Genomic DNA, 22,430 nt, shown 5'->3' with positions numbered 1-22,430 from the left:
TATTGAATTCTTTTTTATACATGCGTAATAATTATTACAGTATTAATGACTCCCATCACACAGTCGCAAGTTTTATTAATTATTTACTGACTCACTTAACAATATCATACTTTTCATGACCACATGTTAATTAGTAATACTAAATTATTGTAACCAAAGATACCAACAAATAATATATATACGCGCTAGAACATAGCATAACAAAAACACAAAGAAATACCTTGAATATGTATCATAATTGGTGAGGCCTAGGTGTCTATAAGTTCATTTTTTAATGTTCAGATGTTACAACAATGTATACATTCATAATTGCACTATCTTGCATCAAAAGAATCTCCTTTATTGGGCGTAGCTGATTCAGGCATCAGAAAAGATTAATTATCTCAGACAGTAATAAGGTTAAGCGAAGAGGGATTGCTTTCGATAGTTAAGATATAGACCACAGATTTTGCACCAATACATAATCCTCAATAAGTGATATAGACAACATATAACATCTAGTGAAACTTATGTTATTCGATGTGAGGCAGTGGGCAATGTTACATCATGAGAGAGTTGAGCAAATTTATAAGCAACCTATCACAAATTACTCATCATATAACTTTATATAAAAAAACATTGTGGAATAATTTTGCAATTATACAGAAATTGTGTGTTATCTCTAGTTAAATTTTAAAATATTAATATAAACTGTGTTATAACAATACAGAGAATAGGGCATAGAGATAAGTTAATACTGTTCTCTAGTTTTAGGACCGTTCTTATTTTCTACTTCTATATTATGAGGTTTCAAGCAATGTGAGAACACCAAAAATGACTGAGCAGATCTGTGTTATTGCGATTATGCATAGCTGAGTGATAATTTTAGTATATTACAAAATATTTCTAGTATATTTAGTGTTGCCATAGAGATATGAATGGAAGATTGCACATTGAACAGTCTTTTAAGACAGATGAATATAAACGTCTCAGCTTGCTTTATTTAGATTACTTCTACTAACGCTTTTGAGTATAGCCTCCCACCCAGGAGTGTTGTCTCGAAATGCAAAAGACGATGTGCGTGTGATCTTTACAATATCATAGATTTATAGTCTGTGAGATTCGTGTTATTTCATTGCCTTTATATCGTAATAAAGAAAGCATGCATTCTCCCTCAATGTTCATAAAGAATTCAACCACTGCCCGCCGTCGGCTGCGGAGTCCCAGAGTTACCTAGTGGAGTGTCCCCCCACAGAGGGGACCAAAGCGGATTAGATCATTCCACCCTCCTGGTCCATGTCATATACTCAGCAGGCAACTGTCGGCTAAGGATTAGAGAGTGTTGAAACTGCGCTGTAGTCTTAGCTGTTCCCAGGATCTGGCTGGCTCTTACTGGACAGGATCTCGCGTGCACTGTCTCATATCCTCAGGAATAGTGCTGGTTTCTCGACGTGTGAGCCTCGCTCAAGTCTTTTGGGTAAGAAAGGTCCATGCGCCACCATCTGTGTTTCATGGGACACTCCTTGAATCCAGAGTGGGTCCGCCAAGCCGGTTACCTATCATGCGCTCGATCCAGGGGCGCTCTCTGAAAGGGGCTCTTTCTTCTTGGGAAGTGAAATGGCTCTCAAAAGCTATAGGTTTACTTTCTCCACAGTAGATGTCCTCGGATATACACTTCGTGTCCTTTGGATGTCTTTAACACCACCTTCCTCTGGTGTCAAACCAGCGTACTGACACTACGGATCTCTTCTCATACTCTGAGGTTTGAGCGTCTTAACCACATCCCACTTTTCTTTTCACCCGTCGTTTGTCTAAGCAAACCACCCATTCTTGTGCTGTCCATTCTTGTGTCTCCACGCATCATAAATGTAACATTGGCTTACGCCTCGAAGTACGGTACGTTCTCCGAATCCACCCCTTTTTATGGCGCGTGCGTTCTCACCAAATTCTATGAACCTCATGTGACGTGAACTCTTCCAAGTTGGCCTTTTTCCTTAAGATTGGACTGGATCTTGTCCTGTGGTGGCTCTTCTGTGTTGTGCCATGCGCTTGTGAAGTGGCTGTTTGGTCTCTCCAATGTAGAGGTCTGGGCATTCCTCGCTGCACTGTACAGCATACACCACATTGTTAAGTCTGTGTTTTGGCGTTTTGTCTTTCGGGTGAACCAGTTTTTGTCTGAGCGTGTTGCTGGGTCTGAAATGCACCGGGATGTCATGCTTGGAGAAAACTCTCCTGAGTTTCTCTGATACACCGGCTACATAGGGGATGACAATGTTGTTGCGTCTGTCCTTCTTATCCTCCCTCGCTGGTGTCTGATCTTCTTTTCTGTGCCTCTTTGCTGACTTTAAGAACGCCCATTTAGGATAGCCGCACGTTTTGAGTGCTTCCTTTACATGTGTGTGTTCCTTCTTTTTCCCTTCAGGCTTAGAGGGAACATGTTCTGCCCGGTGGTGTAGGGTCCTAATTACTCCAAGTTTGTGTTCCAGAGGGTGATGGGAGTCAAAGAGGAGGTACTGGTCCGTGTGTGTGGGCTTCCGGTAAACTTCGATGTTGAGGTTGCCATTCTCTTCAATGTGCACAGCGCAGTCCAGGAAAGGCAAGCTCCTTTGACTAAGATGACCTGGATGACTGAGAACCTTCACAGACATAACCTTTTGTTAGTTTGTTAGTTTTGAAGAGAAAGTTACATGCTCTCAAGAATTTCTGCCCGAGGGGGTACGCACAAGTTTTTGAGTGCATTGTCCTCCTCACCTTACTTGCAGCAAGCTGTAATGGACTCATTACGGCAACCTAACAAAGAGACCCACTGCTTCTTGAGTGAAGGCTGTGAAGTGCATTTTTCGTCAGTTGTCGCAAGGGGTGACAATCAAATTCCACACTGAAAAACTAACTTAACTAAGCAACACAAATTTGAGGTTTGGGCTTTAAATGTTGCTTTTTCTAACGTTTATATAAAAAAAAATGATGTACAGTAGGGGTCAAAGTCTTAACAAGAAGGGCACCTCAGTGTCAACTAATTTATTTGTGTAATATACTGGGATGTTTATAATTTGAGCTATTTGCATAAGAGGTATTTTGTTATGTTTTATAATATTGTAATATAGATTGTAGTAATTACTTTAGTTTATTTAGTTACTGTTCTTACTGTCTTGGAGCAACTGTGACCACATAATTTCCTCTGGGATTAACAAAGTATTCTGATTCTGATTCAGAAACTCTAGTAGGTCTAGTGATGATACCTATAGTTTGTATTTGTTTAGACTTTTTATCATAAAAAATATTGGCTCCGCAGCTTATATTTACATTTGTAATCACATGAATATTTCGAACCTTGGAATCTACAGGTTTGTACAAAACTTCATATCCCATATTATACCATCTCACAACATCCCCAAAAAGTTTCTTGTTTTATCGAGAAAGTTTTCTTAGTCTTCAAATGCCCCCACAAACGTTCCATGGGGATGAAGGTGGGTGGCTTATAGAGCAAAATCAGTGACAGTTGATGTTTTTTCTTTCGTAGCTCTCGGAAAGCTTGTATTGTGGTCATTATTCTGCTGCTGTATAAATTCTTTTCTAAAAACAGGAAAACCAAAAGATGTCTCTGATAAATGAAGTGTTGCTGTTGCAAATAGAACACTTTTTCCAATCAGAGAAATGCTGGTGAATGTTAATATATCCCCCAACTGTTATAGGAACTAATACGAATGCACTTGTGCTGATTGGAGTCTTGCTTTTTCTTCTATAGCAAAATCTGTATGTGTTCATTTTTTTTCCCCAACTCTCAGTCTACTGAGCCTTATTATTGATCTTCTTATAGTCCGGTCACTCTAATTCCATTTGATCGTGCTTTGAATGTAAATAAGCAGTTTTACCAGTGCATGTAAAATGCCATAACCTCTTCAAAGGTTTTACTCTAATCATCATTTCACACAGAAAAAGCCCTTCTTTACTTTGGATAAAATCAATTTGACTTTGGACACCTCCATTAGTTGATACTGTGTTTCATTCTATTAAAATGTTGCTCACTGATACTTGCAGTGTGCTTACTTGTGTTTTGCTGGAAATCTTGAGCAATGTCTGCAAGTTCATTTATTTGAAAAGGTTTCTCATGAATAGATCAAATCCACTTGTATTACATTTGAATGTTTTTTTAATGGAACAGATACTGTCATGGTCACTGTGCTTCTGCCTTGTTTGACCCCCATGTCATCAGCCAAAATAAAGGCTCGCTTTTCGTTTGAACTCAGTTTCGTGTCTTCGCCTGTGTCTGAGTCCTCCACACACTCTCCAATCGGTCTGCCACTGCGGATCGTGACAAGATACAACTGAAAGAAATGAACCTTTTTTTTAACATGAATAACATGACCTATTTTTTTCAAATTAGACTGAGAGACCCAAGAATACTCTGCAATATTAAATATTTCCCCATTTTACATGTCAGAATTTAGATTGCATTTAAATGTTAATCCTCAAACTCCTTGAACATTTCTTGGTTTAGATAAGATGTTTAAAAGTTTTGAAATTCAAGTGTAAAACTCAGCTGTTTCATTTTTGTTCAGAATCTATAAATATGCAGCACTGTTGTATGCTCCATCACGCCTGTGACCCTAAACTGCGGTTAACAGGATGGATGGATGAATGGGTATCCCTTACATGTTCTTTAATAATACGCAACATTTAAAGTGTATGTCGATTTCTTCAAAACTGGCTTCTAACTAGCTGTGATATCATAAATCATTCTCCCCTCAAGTAAAATTTAACTCGGAAGAACCTTCCTCTTTGAGTAGAAGAACATAAAATCAGCATTCTAGTTTAAAACACTGAACATACATTATTCTGTTTCTCTTTCATTAGTTTTGCCTTGAGTTCTCTAGTTAATGTGTCAGTTTTGTTTCCCTTGAACAGAACAGAGCTAGTTTTTTTTCCTATTCAAAGTCTTAATGCTAAGTTAAAACGAGCCCAGCCACTACTCCTTTTCCTCAAGAGTTTCAGCAAGAATGCTAATGGGTATATTTTTGCACCATTTCAAACTGATCATATCATTCATTTCCTTTTCATAACAGTTTAGACCGCATGAAAGACTGATGTTGGCCTATAGTATCCCTGGTTCCTCTTAATATGCATGGATTTCCGAGGTTGAGTGGCTGCTGTCAGCATGTTATCATTAATCTCCTTCTTACAGATTCAATCCTTTCGTGTTGACCAATTTTTGAACTCTAACACGGTTGAGTCACTACCCAATTTTTGAAGGTCCTCGGTCATTTTTTTCTTTTCTTCGTGGAGGCACTGCAGTGGGTTTATTTTTGGGTTCGTGATCTCATCCAAAACTATAGTATATAGTCCATCACTTGACATTGTGGTCATGCACAGTTTTCTTAAGTCTCAAACCTACCTCAAAAATTCGTTTATCAATTGAAACTAAATTTCTGAAGCAAAGCAGCCCGCCTACAGTGATATCATGTGCGACTGTCCCACAGGATCTTATTAGCATATGTTTCAGCCAATTAACGCTCCAGAAATATCTAGGGGTCATAAATTTCATGCATCCACCCTTGTGGGGCATCTCCCATTTGACCTCTATACCAAAATCTCATAAGTAATTTGTAAATAGCTGCTTTTTGGGTTCGCAACATGCCAGTGTGCAGTATGAAACTAAATTTTCTGTAGCAAAGCAGCCCAAATACATCGTTATAGCTATATGTTCAGCCAAATACTCCAGAAATATCAGGATATAATCTTATACCAAAATCTCATAAGTAATTTGTAAATCAGCTGCTTTTTCTTCGCAGGTGCAGATGGGTTGATGGGCATCTACCTCTTCATGATCGGTGCATATGACCTAAAGTTTCGAGGCGAGTACAACCGGCACGCCCAGGCGTGGATGGATAGCAGCCAGTGTCAGGTCATTGGCTCTTTGGCCATGCTGTCCACTGAAGTATCTGTCCTGCTCCTCACATATCTAACGCTGGAGAAATACATCTGCATAGTCTACCCTTTCCAGTACTTGACTCCTGGCTGGCGACGAACTGTCACCATCCTTCTTGGGATATGGGTGTTTGGTTTTATTATTGCCTTCCTCCCATTAGTTTGCAAGGGGCTGTTTCGCAACTTTTACGGGACCAATGGTGTCTGCTTTCCACTGCACTCTGAACAACCAGAGACTCTATGGGCTCACGTTTACTCCGTCGTTATTATTGGCACTTTTCTGCCACCCCATATAATTACAGATTGCTGCACCTTCCCTCTAAGAGGTGCATTGCGCCTTTCGGCAGTTTTACGGACCAATGGGTCTGCTTTCCACTGCACTTCTGAACAACCTAAGAGACGTCTTTATCATTACACTGGGTTGCGGGGCTCATCGTTTTATTGCTCTCCTTCGCTATGTTGATTTTCACTGGTGTTCCTCGGAGTCGTATCTCCTCCGTTCGCTTTCTTTGATAACGAGGTGTCTCTTCTGTTAAGTGCACTTTTGATTGTTCATGGTTTCATCTGCATCTTGAGCACTAGTCAGTGTCGTTTGTTGTTTGTGTGGTTTGTTACACCTATCCTTTCTTCTCCACAAATATTCTGGATGTGGTATACCTGTGGATAAGTACGGTTCTGTATTATCTTCAGTATCCATTCGGTACTGTTGATATTTGGTGGGGTGGGTTTCGGATGCCAAATTCTCCATCAATAACTTTCCATCGGCTGCTCCCGCGATGCTTAACAGACTTTTTATTCCGTACTTACATAGGTAGCTCAAAGTGTCCCTAAGTACCTGAGCAAATTTAAACTTGTTATTGAGAATCGTTTGCTTTCGAGGACTTTAGGGTCTAAACCTGGGTGTAAACTGGCCAGTTCCTCCTCATTGCCATTCATAGGTTGTCTCTCTCAAGTAGCATATGCTCTATGTCTTTCCGTAGGTCTTAACCTGGTGGCATTCCTCATCATTGTCCTCTCCTATGCAAGTATGTTTTATAACATCCAGAGAACAGGCACTCAGACCACTAAATATAGCAACCACATCAAAAAAGAGGTGACCATTGCCAAAAGATTCTTCTCTATCGTCATTACTGACTCTCTCTGCTGGATCCCCATTTTCATCCTCAAGATCCTCTCGCTGCTGCAGGTGGAGATTCCCGGTACAGTAAAAGAATGACAAGCATTTAAACAAACACTTTGATGAAAAAGAGCATTTTGAGTAAAATACTACCTAATTAGCCTCACAGTTTGCCTCTACAACATTTTTGGCCTCTTAGCTCAGCTGTGTCTGCTGCAACTCACTAAAAGAAGCAGATGATTTGATGAATGCAGGCAGGTCTTTATAAGGGTTCAGCAGAATGTAGCTGCTAGACTTTTAACTAATACCACATGGATACGATGATGGATGTGACTGATTACCTGTGTATAGATTTTATTATTTTTAATGATTTTTTTTTATTTTTATATCCTACTGTTTTACTGATTTTTGCTTTAAGGTTATTCATGACAGGCTTCATTTTATTATTCATTATTCATTATTCATTTGATTTTTTTTTTAGTGACATCATCATTGACCAGGTCATTAGCAGTTTGTAATCACACGTCTTTGGCAAAAGAAAGTGATAATGTGTTGCTGATTTGTGTGTGATGAAGTATCTGGTTTTTTGGGGGGAGAAGTGGGTTAAGAATACATTTAAATGCCACGTGATGTGTTTTAGATGATTTTTGAAATTGATTACAGTGAATCAGAGCTGGCTACAGATACATTCTCTTGCAAAGCATCAGGTTGTAAAGTCCTGCCTTTTAAGGTCAAACGGAGCAAAGTGCTCCCAATATGGATCATTCTGTGTTTTCTTAAAGCGTTTCCCATAAGTTTTACTACTGCATAAGAATACCATTATGCATTAGATTATGCATGATGACAATTTATTTTGAGGTTAAGGATAGTATTTGTATATCATTTTTAATTTGTGATGTCAGTAGTTGTTAAATGTAACAATCTAGACAGACTAAGTAATTAACACTGTAATTGTATTTCTTTCTCTGTTCTCTGACAGGTACCATCAGCTCCTGGGTAGTCATATTTATTCTCCCCATCAACAGCGCACTTAACCCCATCCTTTACACACTAACAACACGGCCTTTCAAAGAGACTATTGTGCAGGTGTGGGCTAACTACAGGCAGAGGAGGCCCCTCCTTAGCAGACACCCAGCTCATCATCCATCGCTCACTTGGCAGGAGATGTGGCCCCTGCAGGAAAACAGCCATAGTGTCAGCGTGGGGCAGGAATTTGAAGCAAATGGCACAAAGCCCAAGCTCACGCCTGTGGAAAATACTAATGAGGGGTACAATGACATTAAAGCATCAACCAGAAAGCAGGAAACACAACATACTCGTATGTTCTAAGACTGAAACACCACCACATACACACATTCACACAGGCACACAAACAAATTAACTTATGTAACTGTCTAATGGTAGAGGTACATGTACATGTTTGTATTGTCAACAAAACCTCACCTCAGTAAACTCAATTTCATTTAAGTTCGTTCATCTCAGCAGTTCATATTTACCCTCAGTTTAGTCACTTGTTAGTGCCTACATTCTTTGCAGTTTAAAAGGATTAGTTCTGGTATTTTTTTTTGTCTTTTTCCCTCACAATGTAACAGTGCATGTGTGCATGACCGGCAACAGTAACAGCCATCACAGCAGATAGGGGGACATACTTCATAAAAGAATTTCTTAAATTAAGAAAACATGCTCCCTTTGAATCCTGTTAAAGCCAAGCAAGTAAAATCTGGAGAACCGAATCTCTTATCAGTGACAAAAAGCTAATAATGATAATAACAATGGATTAATATGCAAACTGAATGATTCCCATCAATGACTTGACTGAAGCTCTATTCAATGGGTGAGACACATTGAATATTCCATAGGATTAAAAAGAGTATAAACATTTAGGACATTAATAGATAGGGCAATGAAGGGCCTCATAATTATGACCTAGTGGCAGAGGCTATACAACATGACACATTCAACCAATCTACAAGTACTTTCTCTAAACTGAATGCTTTCTAACTACATTCACACTCCGACAGATGCATTGGAGAGCAACTTGGGCAATTGATACTTGGCATGCAGACTGGAGGAGCCAGGGATTGAACCACCAACCTTCCGATCAATAGGCGACCTGCTCTACCCACTGAGCTACCGCCACCCATTTGAATTTGACTTTATTTTTATTATTTAATTAAATTAAATTATGTGACATATTCGTAACATCCCAAACAAGGGAATTTGAGAGAATCAGGAAATGCACAGGATGACATTAAGGAAAAGAATGGGCTTGGGATTTCAGCCGCTCAGGGCCATTGAGATCCAATTGTTTGACTAGGATGGCTTTTTTTTTTTAAATATGTAGGTGAGTATCTACTGAAACAGTGCGCATTTGACAGAAAAAAAACTTTACTTACTATTTTACTTTCCTCACAGTTGCTCAGCAGTGATTTTTATTGTCAGGAACTCCACAACAAAAGAGACTGTTAAGACAAAAAACAATATTGCACGACTATTAGAATACAAGGCTTGCTATATCTCTATGGCTACAACAGCTCTCTGCCATTCAAAAAAAAATATGCCCAGCTGGATATTATTAAAACTTTTATTAAAAACTATTTACAAACTTTAGCTTCCGGAAATCTGAAAAGAACAGAGAGATATTTTAACACATTGGTTCTCCTGATCGTGTCCTTGGAGTAATAAAAGCTTATAGCACTTTTCTTTCCCTAAAGCAATTTTTTTTTATTGGGGGGGTGAAAAGATAAGGAACTATACATACAGTATAGTACAGTATATGTCTGTCACATTATGTCCACACTGCTTGATGCTGCTACACTTAGAATTGCAGTTGGTCACATTTATTACATTGCTTACTATCTGCCTCGTTCAAGACTTATCTTGGTTAAGACCCATTGGCATGCCACACATTTCTAAAGTGTAGCTAGGTCGTCGTTATTATGTGTCTCGATACCTTTTCCCTTCAGGTCTAAGGTGCCAGTGACAACTAAGAAAGATACTGCATACTCCACAAGTTTTTTCAGAGTTGCATCCACCTTTGAGCCATCTCTTGTAATGAGGACCTGTTGGACTGCAAATAAATGAGATGAAAATAAACCTGCATCCTTGTTTTGCTCAGATGAAACAGGAGATGAGTATTCCAAGCATATTCACTGAGTGTTGCAGTCCTTTTGTTATTTTCTTGGCTCAAGTAGGCCACTCATGCAGCGATGAGTGGTTTGTGATGCAATGTGAATTTGATAGTCCCCATACGTGTGTGATATATTTAAAACTAGCTGGGTCCCCATGAGTCTGTCACACTTCTTAAGGTTATAGTGCAGCGCTCATTACTGAACAAGTTTATAATCATAAATGCATGACATATATGCAAGAGTGAGTGTTTAGAGGTTACTTAAGGATTTTAGTTTGATTCCATCCAGATCAGCTATTAGTCAGTAATCCATCCATGTGGCAATGCTTCAGAGGAATGCAGCCAAAGCTCAGATAATGTGACTTAGAGTCGTACGTGCTCATGATTATTATTTAAAATGTGGCCACTGCATCTGGGAGATTCCAAAATTAAGTGAAGCCTCATTATTTGCCCAGTCTTTTTCCCTGGGATGTGCCATCAAAATAAAGAGAAATCCCCAATTTCATTCTGTACATGCCCTCACTTATACCACAGTGATTGTGATTTTACACTTAGTCTCTGAGAGATTTGGTATTTGTTATTGTATGAACTGAAGAGTTGCCTATATTTTTATTCATTGGCTTTTGACACAGTTTGACCCTGGTTTTACTGCTTTAATTCGATCTAAGGTGCTGATTTTATTGTTTTAATTTAATTTATTTTAATGTGCTTTTCGTTTTTCATGTTAGGTGTACGACACTTTGTTTTCAGCTGGGAGTTGTCTGAAAGTGCTATATAAATAAATTGCTTGCTTTCAGGTTTGCATTAACAAGTTAAGCTTGTAACAGTCAGAAAGCTGGAAATGAGATTGATCAGCTCAAAATAAGATGAAATAGAGACAAAAACAACTCACTAAACTTCTACTTTCTGATATAAAGAAGCACGTATCTGTGCTGCAGTTATGCCATTTTAAATCTACAAGCAAACTAAAACCCTGGACTGCTTGGTTTTGTTTGGGGTTATTTGTATTTACATCATTACAGTTACATCATGGGTTGGAGGCTGCCAATGTTTCTTGGTCAAGACTCCAGTTTATTGGTACATCACTCAGAGTGAGAAATGGGTTATGTACAGACATTGATATGTTCAGAGGACAATACTGGTGTCCACCCTAAACGTAAATAAACAGAAAAGGTTTCACTGACATCACAAACTGAATTCACATGTTCCAAAATAACTGCCCCCAGTAAGTCCTGGACTTTTCAGGATGGCTGCCAGGATGGCACAACACTTGCTTCTAGAAGAAATATGCTGCTGATTAGGAATGGTAAAATGGTAAATGGCCTGTATTTATATAGCGCTTTACTAGTCCCTAAGGACCCCAAAGCGCTTTACATATCCAGTCATCCACCCATTCACGCACACATTCACACACTGGTGATGGCAAGCTACATTGTAGCCACAGCCACCCTGGGGCGCACTGACAGAGGCGAGGCTGCCGGACACTGGCGCCACCGGGCCCTCTGACCACCATCAGTAGGCAACGGGTGAAGTGTCTTGCCCAAGGACACAACGACCGAGACTGTCCAAGCCGGGGCTCGAACCGGCAACCTTCCGATTACAAGGCGAACTCCCAACTCTTGAGCCACGATCGCCACAGTGGCTCAAGATAAGCTACTTTTATTGGAGTACTTGTTCAGTTTGTTTAGTTTTTTATGCTTCCTTGTACCCCTGGAAACCTTGTGGAGCATAACTGTATGTTGTTAACTATGGATAATTCCTTTAAGGCAAAGCAGAGCCTTCATGCTAATCCCATTGTAGAAAACGTGGCTGCAATCCCACCAAGGCTGCATCTGGAAGTATTTACAAGATAGCTCACAATGAACAGGAACAAATGGAGCTACAGACCTAAAATAATTATTTGCACTTTCCTTCAGACAAAAACTGCATATTTATTTAAACAGAGGCCACTGCAGTGAATCATCTGCCTCCTATTACATTGTCCTCTGTCACACCAACCTCATCCTTCCTCATCCAGTACATCCATGAAACTCCTCTGTGGAGTGGACTTCCTCTTTTGTTCCTCCCTAGTTGCTTCATACTTCATACTGTTCAACATATTCACTATTTCTACTCTGCCTTGCCTCTCTATCTTGGTCTCCAAAACTCTTAGCTTGACCCGTCCCTTCAATGTACTCATTTCTAACCCTGTCCATCCAAAATTAAAGACTCTACATCTTTAACTCTGAAACTCTAGCTCAACCTCTTATTTTTTGTTAGTACATCACAGCAGTTCCACAGGGAGGCTATAAGGCTGTGTGCTCCTAGGGTTTCATCAGAAATAGCATCAAGTGTAAAATCTTTTCTAAATCAATTGTGCAGATTGAGAAATGTTCTACTGCTGCTTGTTTCATGTGTGAAATCAAAATGACACGTGCTGTAAAGTAGCTGAAGGTGTCTGTCCCTCTTAAAAAGGTATTTTACAACAATAAAAATTCAAAATCAAAAGCAATAATCTCTATTGTCTCTAGCACATTCTGTGTTAACTCTTATGACTATTTCTGGAAGACATGATTTGCCAGGGAGACAGCCTAAGAGTGAGGTGTGGGAGCACAATTCTGTGAAGCTGTGATGTGGACATTGGCACTGAGGCTGAGAATACTAATATTGTGATTCTCCAGCACTACTGCCAAATTGCCTTTTTTTTTCTTAATCAAACATCGCACATCATATTGTTAGCAAGTTAGCATGTTGACATGATGTATTTAAGAAAAAAAGCACCACTGTGCCTAAATAAAGCCTAACGTTAGGCGTTAACATTGCTGTGGTGTTGGCCTGTGAGCATGCATTTTCAAGTGTGCAACTTAAAACTTGCAATAGATCTGTGATTTGAACTAAAGATGATTGCTCGAGGGCGGTCCAAGTGCAGCAACAAATATTTTCTTTGCGTCTAGGAGCCATTATATATATCTCTAGATTGGCTGCTAATCATTTTCTTTCCTGTAGCTTGGGCAGACTGGCATGCTTAAAGCTCTTCTTAAAATAACGGCACAGCTCCCCTTACGCAGAATTTAAAACTAGCTAGAGATATCTGCGCAAGTTCCCTTTAGTGTTGCAAATTGTAATCAACTATTTTTGTTGACTGACAATAATGCATTCTGAAAATGTCAATTCCAGTCATTTCAAAGCATTCTATTCAATAAATAATACAATTTGCTATTGTTTATTCATTGCAGTCTACAAGAAGCTTTATTGTTTCATGGGTAGTGTATGAATGTTTGTGTGTTTAGTTATAGCTATTACATGTTTACTGTAGCCAGTGGTTTCCTGCAAAATTTACTGAGTATATTGTGGCAGCTGACTGTAATGCAAATGCTGTAATAACATTGTCATATAGTTTTATAAATACGTGTTTGATACATTTCTTACTGTAAAATTTGCCATTTTGTTGATAATAATGTACCACCCAAAACTTTGGTATCACGATGACCACAAGTTGCATTCATTCTTTTGTCAATTGCAAATGCCAGGTTCAGTGCTCTTTAGGGGAAATGTTCATGTTTCGTATTGTATTGTAATAAAAATGTCCTCCAGTTTTCAAGAGTGATACGTTATAGTTCATTTTGTGTTTTGCTGTTTGTTTGGGGGGTTTTGTTTTGTCCTTGTGTGTTTTCTCTGTCACATTAAATAATTTTGGGAAAATATTGAATGTAATATACTGTATTATATAGTTTCTTTGCAGTATGTTCAACAAAGAATGTATTTAATTTGTATATTTGTGAGCGGGATGCAGCCTCAAAGGGAGTAGTGGTAAGTCATCTTTTCTGTATCTTATCTAGAAATTCCCCAGCTGGTCTGGGAGTTTGAACTTTGAACCGTCTCCACAAACCCTACATCATTTTTTTACACTGTGATCTATAAATATATTTGTACAGTGATGAATATGATACAATGAGTGATACAGTCATAAATTCTTCTGTGCATACTTTGTTCAGTGCAGTGTGGATTCTTATAAAACTGACTTATTTGTAGTAAATAAATAGTAAGCAAACCTATGACTGTATGATATAAACATAATACATCATAACAATTACTTGTGGATACATTGTATAGGCCAATTTCTATTTACATTGCACAATGACTGTGTCTTACAATAAAATTAGTTATGAAGTTGCCTTTGTGGTTTCATTTTTCTTAAATTAGGTCTAAAATTGGACCTAATTTAAGACTGGACTGGACTACTGTAATTCATTATTATCAGGATGTCCTAAAAACTCGCTGAAAAGCCTTCAGCTAATCCAAAATGCTGCAGCAAGAGTCCTGACAGGGACTAGAAAGAGAGAGCATATTTCTCCTGTTTTGGCTTCCCTTCATTGGCTTCCTGTTAAATCCAGAATTCAAAATCCTGCTCCTCACATACAAGGTCTTAAATAATCAGGCCCCATCTTATCTTAATGACCTTGTAGTACCATATCACCCTATTAGAGCACTTCGCTCTCGCTCTGCAGGCCTACTTGTTGTTCCTAGAGTATTTAAAAGTAGAATGGGAGGCAGAGCCTTCAGTTTTCAGGCCCCTCTTCTGTGGAACCAGCTTCCAGTTTGGATTCAGGAGACAGACACTATCTCTACTTTCAAGATTAGGCTTCAAACTTTCCTTTTTGCTAAAGCATATAGTTAGGGCTGGACCAGGTGACCCTGAATCCTCCCTTAGTTAGGATGGGTATCGTTTAGGTTTTATCCGATACCGGTGCCAAATCAGTACTTTTGAAACGGTGCCGGTGCTTAAACGGTGCTCAAACCGGTGCTTAAAGAATGGAGAACACAAAATTGGTCCAAAAACCTCTCATGTTCAGCTGTTTTTTGTAAAAAGATAACAATGTTAGCCTTTTCTGCAGCTATGGGGCATATATGGCATCACTCTTGGCTGGAAGCAGTGCTTAAACAATGGAAAAAACACAAACTTTGTCCAAAAACCTCTCATGTTTAGCTGTTTTCCACTTTTTCTTTGGTCATTTTAGCCTTTTTGGCCAGGGTGAAGGGAGTATCTGCCATCAAACAAGAAGACAGCCGCATGTAGCTATGATGATGTTTGCTAAGTCACTCTTGAAAACCCACCTCTTTACTTTGGCCTTTGACACCACGTGAGATGTTGGTTTTTATATTTATTTTTATTTTATTTTAGTTGTTTTTAGGTGACTCGATGCTGTTTTATCTTGTTTTTTTAACATAGGGCTGTTTTAATTTTAATTTTAATTTTATGTCTTATGTGATTTATTTATTTAATTTGCTGTTTAACTTACTTTCTGTACAGCACTTTGTTCCTGTGCTGGGTATTTTAAAGTGCTTTATAAATAAAATTGGATTGGATTGGATTTGGATGTTTGCTAGTTCACCTTACATGCATTAATGTAATAACGTGGTTAGCCTACTCAACGTAAATTACACACGAACAACATTAAGCTACTCACGCAGAGAAGAACGGCTGCTGCTGCATCATCATCCGTCATCATTTCTGCTACACTGGCAGGGCTAGGGGCCAGGACTCTCCTCTTCGGGTTTTTGGGGGATGTTGCTAACTCCGGGTCCGATAACAGGCAACCCACCCGCAGTAGATGTGCTCGGTGTGAGGTCTCGCAGCAAGCTATCAAATACGGCGCATTTCTCGGCTTTTAAAAAAAAAACGCTATGCGTCGCCAGGTGTTTCATCGGATTCGAGGTGTTACCTCCTTTGACAGTATCACAGTATCAGCTTAAAGCACTTGTTGCAGGCTGCTGAGTTTGCATATTTTGCTGTGAAGTACAGCCAGACTTTTGACCGCTTCGCCTTGGACATTTTTAATCTGTAGCTCTGCATAAAAGAACGTACGTACCTGGCCCCGCCTACTATCCTCGGAAACGTAAAATGATTGGCTAGAAGTGTATCACAGCTCAGGAAAAAAAGCACCGAAATAAAGCACCGAAATGTGCGCTGCTTTTTCTTGCTAAAGCATATAGTTAGGGCTGGACCAGGTGACCCTGAATCCTCCCTTAGTTATGCTGCAATAGACGTAGGCTGCCGGGGATTCCCATGATGCACTGAGTGTTTCATCATCACTCACTATGTGTTAACAGACCTCTCTGCATTGAATCATATCTGTTATTAATCTCTGTCTCTCTTCCACAGCATGTCTTTATCCTGTCTTCCTTCTCTCACCCCAACCGGTCACAGCAGATGGCCCCGCCCCTCCCTGAGCCTGGTTCTGCCGGAGGTTTCTTCCTGTTAAAAGGGAGTTTTTCCTTCCCACTGTCGCCAAAGTGCTGCTCATAGGGGGTCATATGATTGTTGGGTTTTTCTCTGTATCTATTTATTGTGATCTCCTACCATGTTTATAGTGCTGTACCTGAGTGTGCCTTCATAACGGATGTATTAGCGATAGAGTCGGATTAACACACGAGGAATCTCGGCAGGAGATATATTATATCCATTTACTCACCTACTACGGCGTTACATCTCCATGTTTGTCTACTCGCACCCATACTCGTGTCTGGCTGTAGATAGATTAGCGAACAAACACGTAATTTTGTACAGTTAACGCATACGTAAATGGCATGAGTTAAGCTCTCACAATGTCCAGGATACTTGTAGTGCTCTGCGAGTCACAAATTACTACACGCAAACTCTTAGGAGAAAACCGGGCATTCTCCATATTATATGACCCCATGTGAGGAGAACTGGATCCAAGAGGCTTATAATCCTCGCCCAAGTATTGTTTTGCGCAATGAGCAAGCTTATGCCGGGGAGCCCACTTTCGTAGAACAGCAGGCTCGACTTGAGGAATAGTGGGACTGTTCATTTCACCAGGGTATTGCCGTATGAACCACTAGCATCAAGCATCTTGAGCGAACGCTCTGCATATTGTATGGATGACTGGATTGTTTCCACCTCTGAGGTCTGGCATCTTTAGCGACAGCGCACCTCTAGGGGGTGTGCAAACTGAGTAAGGACTAGGAGCGGATCGCTGCCACTAACAGCCCCAGACCTCTAAGTGAGTGCTAACAGTCGTCTTGTTGCGACGGAAGACTGTGCATGCTTTTTGTGACATGTCCTACTCATTTGTCTGCGACATAACAAAACTTTGTCTCGCCTGCTATTAGCAGTCCATGAACACTTTTGTCACATCCACTCGTGCGATAGCGTATATACTCCTGTTGTACTCTAGAACGACCTACACCTATTCTGCCTCCATGCTCCATCCAGCAATGTGCTGCCATGATTAGTGCCTCTGTGCTGTCTTTCAGTCCAGCTTTGTCCAGCCACTGGTAGGATTTCTGGATATCAGCCACCTCCTCTATCTGCCGGTGGTACATACCGTGCAGGGGCCTGTCCTTCCATGATGGTTCCTCGTCTCCCTCCTCTTTCTTGGGTTTCTGCTGCCTGAGGTATTCACTGAGCACTCGGTCAGTTGGGGCCATCTTCCCAATGTATTCTTGGATGTTCGTTGTCTCATCCTGGACTGTGGTGCTGACACTCACCAGTCCCCGGCCCCCTTCCTTCCGCTTAGCGTACAGCCTCAGGGTGCTGGACTTGGGGTGAAACCCTCCATGCATGGTAAGGAGCTTTCTTGTCTTTATGTCAGTGGCTTCTATCTCCTCCTTTGGCCAGCCTATTACCCCAGCAGGGTACCTGATCACGGGCAGGGCGTACGTGTTGATGGCCCGGATCTTGTTCTACCGTCATTAGCAGACTAACGTACGTATTACCCAAGGAGTTTGACGGAGCCGGACATGGCTTTGTTTACCACTATGTCACGACTTGGACTCTCCTTCAGGAGAGTTGCCTCTCATGAAACCCTCTACAATATTAGTGTAATCTCGTGTAGGCGGCTGAGGCAGAAGCAACTCGAGGATCTCCAGCTAGCCTCCGTGTCTGTTGACCAATTCGCAAAGTGACAAGAGGAAGTGTCTGACACACTTGGAGCGAGTGGGAGAGAAATCACCCAGATAAGATCATATCAGTGACTATAAGTACTTTATCTGATAACATCCTTATGTACTGTGCTCAGGAATTGATAGTGACACTTGTCGGCAGTGGTATGAAGTGTCAGATACTCCCCTCAGTTTCTCGTTACTTACTTGACTTCCCTCTTTTGTTGACTATCATACTCACTTAATTCTTTAGGATATAAACTAAATGAGACTTTCATTCACAGTCGAAAATCGATGCTATGAATCCAATCCAAAATCATAAACATGATTGTAGTCTTGAAGCATGCTGTAGGTAAGTGACTCCTCTTGAAAGAGGTGATGTGCATATTGTGGGATAATTCAGTGTATATCTGAAAGGTAGAGCATTATCTTCGAAGGGATTATACACGTGTTGAAATAGCTAATAGCCACTTTTGTTCACTATATAACATTCATGTATAATTGCTCATGTATCGTATTTATAGAATTCTTATTTCTCATCGAGATCAAAGATGTGTTGCTCTGGTAACAAGTATTGCAGTGCACGGTCCAAGTTTCCCAGTATAGATCGTATTCTGCCGTTTAAGCCAGCCTTGTTATGATTCTCAGCGTGTAGGGAGAGCATTGGTTCATTAGATGAGACGAGGGGGTTGTAATTTTCTGATAATTGCCACAGAGGGATACAGCAGTGTGTGGTGGAATCAGAGCTACTTTCTCTTGTAAATCAGAACTATTAGAGAGTAATGAAGAAGTGCGCCACAAGCTTGATGGTGCTTGTTCCTAGGCTTGGAGTGGTGGCCGGGTAGTGATTCTGTGTTGTCATCCGTCTAATTAGTCGGCTCCATGAGTTGTTCACATAGTGAGTGTAAAAGAGACTCGTTAGTTGAATATGGTTCCCAATTTATCTTGTACCAGATCTGTGTCTAGCGCTTCCAGATATTCAGAGTGTGGGGCATTGACTGCAATCAGGCCTATCTTGTAATATTCAAAATCACAGTGGGCAGTGCACAGGTTTGGGGGTCAGTCTAGTCTCTGCATGTCTCTAGCTGACTGTTCTGGATCTACCAGTTAGCTTGGTGTTTCGGCCTCTTGTAATCAATTCTCCAGGCAGTCAGTTTGGTCTTGCAGTCTCGGCTGACTGTTCTGTCTACCAGTAGCTGGTGTTTTGCGCCTCTGGTATTCTTGCCAATTCCTTTCTGTGTCCCACTCATGTATTGACCCATGTGCCTGTTCATCTTAGCCGATATGATGCCTGACAGGAGCTTCCATGTAGTACTGAGGCAGGTTATTGGTCGGTAGTTGGAGGGGACCGGTCCCTTCTTGGGGTCCTTGAGGATCAGGACCGTCCGACCTTCGGTTAGCCATTCCGGGTGTCTCTCGTTAACTAGCAGCTGGTTCATTTGTGCTGCCAGACGCTCGTGGAGTGCAGTCAGCTTCTTTAGCCAGTAGGCGTGAACCATGTCGGGCCCTGGTGCTGTCCAACTCTTCATACTGGAGACCCTTTCTTGGATATCTGCCACTGTGATGGTTACTGGACCCTGTTCAGGGAGGTCGCTGTGGTCTGCCCTCAGATCCACTAGCCACTGAGCATTGCCGTTATGGGTTGCGTCCTTCTCCCATATGCTCTTCCAGTATTGCTCCGTCTCCAGCCTTGGTGGTGCTGTTCTCTTATGTATGTATGTAGTAGTATGTATGGATGTATGTATGTAATAGTCAGATTTTTCTTAAATTATTTATTGGGTATAGTAAAAATACCACAGATATATATCAATATATTATACAACATATCCTATACACTAATGATAATACACAATAATTTTAATTATATATAAGTTAACAGTATAAGTTATATAATATATATATACTATATATATATTTATATAATATATATATATAACACAAACGCGAAGCACCTCGCCTATAAGGGCTGAGAGACAGGAATGCAAATGACAAAAATAACAGCAATACAATACATCATATATATATATATATATATATATATACACACACACATATATTCATGACCACAGACAATAAACTTTTCACTAAGTTGCATCAACTTCTCTAAAATGAAGCCTTCACACTGAGCAAAACACAAAGCTTTATCACGATAAAGCAACATCGGCAAGTCCCAGATGATATCTTGTCTCACATCATGATATTGACTCTTATTTAGTCACTGCGTGGCTAAATACCAGTCAAGTTCAGTTTGAACTTCTTTTACCGCTCTGTTGCATGATGCAAGGGCAAGAAACAGAAATGTAAATTATGGTGGCTTCAAGCCAGTTGGGCACACAGACATCACAGAAACTAAAGGAATTGGCAGGCAGAAAGACAGACAGACAGACTGTTAGGCAACAACTGACCTTTGATCTTCACTTTTGTCACGCAAGTCACGTTCCCCTCAGAGTTGGAGGCGTGGCAAGTGTACTGTCCTGCTGAATGTATACTCACTGCTCGCAGAGATAAAACTCCATCCTGATAAATATGACATAGTAAAAAAACAAAGAGGTGGCTGAATGCAGCAGGCAGGTACACACACACAGAAAGTACAATAGGTAGCAGCAATTGTAGCCTGTGCAAAAGCATTGGCATCCTACAGTATAATGTCAGTATTTAGTACTGTATGACATTTGCATCCAGCTGATAGTAGAATAGTAATATAGTAGAATCTTCACTTCCTACGTGCATACTTCACATGTATCCACACAATGGATCCAGTGCCACAATATTTCAACAGGTAGGAGTAATAACAGATTTGGTGCTTGTGTCAAAAGCACCTTTGTTTTCCTTCCAAGGACTTTTCTAGAACTTATTCGTGTGCCACTTTGCATCAACACTGCTGTGTCAACTTGGATGGATGGATGGATGGATGGGCATTTGAACTGAGGCTGATTTTAAAGCATCTTGGATACATTTGTGCAGTGTTACCCAAACTTTGTATGTATTGCAGTGCATGAACACTATGCAGTTCAATGCACTTTTATTTATCACAACAACAATCAACTCAAGTCACTAGTAAGGTAAAGACCCTACAATAATATAGAGAAAATCCCAATAATCAGATGGCTCCCTTTTAAAAACTCCCTTTTAAAAAGGAAGAAACCTCCAGTAGAACCAGGCTCAGAAAGGTGCAGCCAACTGCTGAGGGTTGAAAAAAAAAAAGAGAGAGTACTACTATATACTGTATTATTTTCGAGGAAAATATTGTTTATTTATTTCACCCCATGCATGTAACAACTATAGCTCTATACTTGTATTGCAGGCTTAAAACCCCTTAAAAAATACATACCTCAGAAATATTTTTTTGAATGGCAATGCCGTCTTTAAACCAAGTGATGGCTGGAGTAGGGTTGCCATTAGTCATGCAGGAAAGAGAAATGTGACTTCCAACCAAAGCCTCGAGGACAGGAGGTGGGGGTTCAGTGAAGGCGGGTGGGGCTATGGATATAAAAACAGCTTTAAAAAGATGCTCATGAACCATCTAAATTTAAAAAACTTAAAAACAGATTCCGCCATTTATAGAAAAACAAATTCCGATTGAATACTTATTCACACCATCCATAAACAAATATACATGTTCATACATTCTGATGGTATAGTTTGTGTCCCCTGAGTGGGAAGTGTAACAAATTAATATAAAGATTTTCAACTTTTTCATATGATGAAATATTTCTTTACTGATGGAAATGGTCTCCATAGGGATAAAGGTGCCACTGATTGGTTTGATAAGTTTTGAAATGATGTGAATCACATGTCATGCTCCAACAACTGAACACCTCTGGGAAATCTTGGACCGATGTGTTAAACAGCAATCTCCAATATCACTATCAAAACACCAAATGTGGGAAATTCATTTGGAAGAATGGCGTTTCATCCACACAGTACATTTCAACAGACTTGGTGAGTCAATGGTAAGGAGCATTAAAGCTGTTCGAGCTGTTTACCCTTCTGTAAAAAGCAAGAAAGCTCTGTCTTCAAAGCAGAAGTATTAAGGGAAAAAATACAAAAGAGGAAAAACTGGATTAGCAGACAATACATTTATATACAACATGACAGCAGTACAGCCTGCTTTGTTACAGCAGCAGCCTGAAAGACACATTATTATTTCACATACCTAACTGAAAATGTCAGTTGCAAATGCAGCCTTTTAAATGTGCCTTTAGAACATCTTGCTGACACTTTAAATCTCAGATCTTATCAAAGGACAATCAGGCCTTCCTTTTTTGTCTGCAAACACTTCAGAGTTAAAAAGCCAACATAACTTACAGTGGGGCAAAAAAGTATTTAGTCAGCCACCGATTGTGCAAGTTCCCCCACCTAAAATGATGACAGAGGTCAGTAATTTGCACCAGA

The 22,430-nt window shown here is 40.1% G+C and overlaps 1 protein-coding gene across 1 annotated transcript in view; it reads right to left on the bottom strand.

Annotated features, from left to right (window-relative positions):
• The window catches only part of igsf9a (immunoglobulin superfamily, member 9a), a 93,045-nt gene that overhangs the window by 48,246 nt on the left and 22,369 nt on the right, over positions 1 to 22,430 (bottom strand). Inside the window, exons 5-6 of the mRNA XM_005941374.2 lie at positions 21,367 to 21,515; positions 20,441 to 20,552 (exon numbers count right to left, since the gene is read on the bottom strand). Coding sequence (XP_005941436.1) covers positions 20,441 to 20,552; positions 21,367 to 21,515 — 261 coding nt within the window. The remainder of the gene's footprint in view (positions 1 to 20,440; positions 20,553 to 21,366; positions 21,516 to 22,430) is intronic.

Source organism: Haplochromis burtoni, unplaced genomic scaffold, assembly GCF_018398535.1.
Source record: "Haplochromis burtoni strain Fernald_Lab_line unplaced genomic scaffold, NCSU_Asbu1 Contig_298, whole genome shotgun sequence".
Lineage (NCBI taxonomy): Eukaryota > Metazoa > Chordata > Actinopteri > Cichliformes > Cichlidae > Haplochromis > Haplochromis burtoni.
The sequence above is the reverse complement of the archived record's forward strand: the minus strand, read 5'-3'. Positions and strand labels throughout refer to the sequence as shown.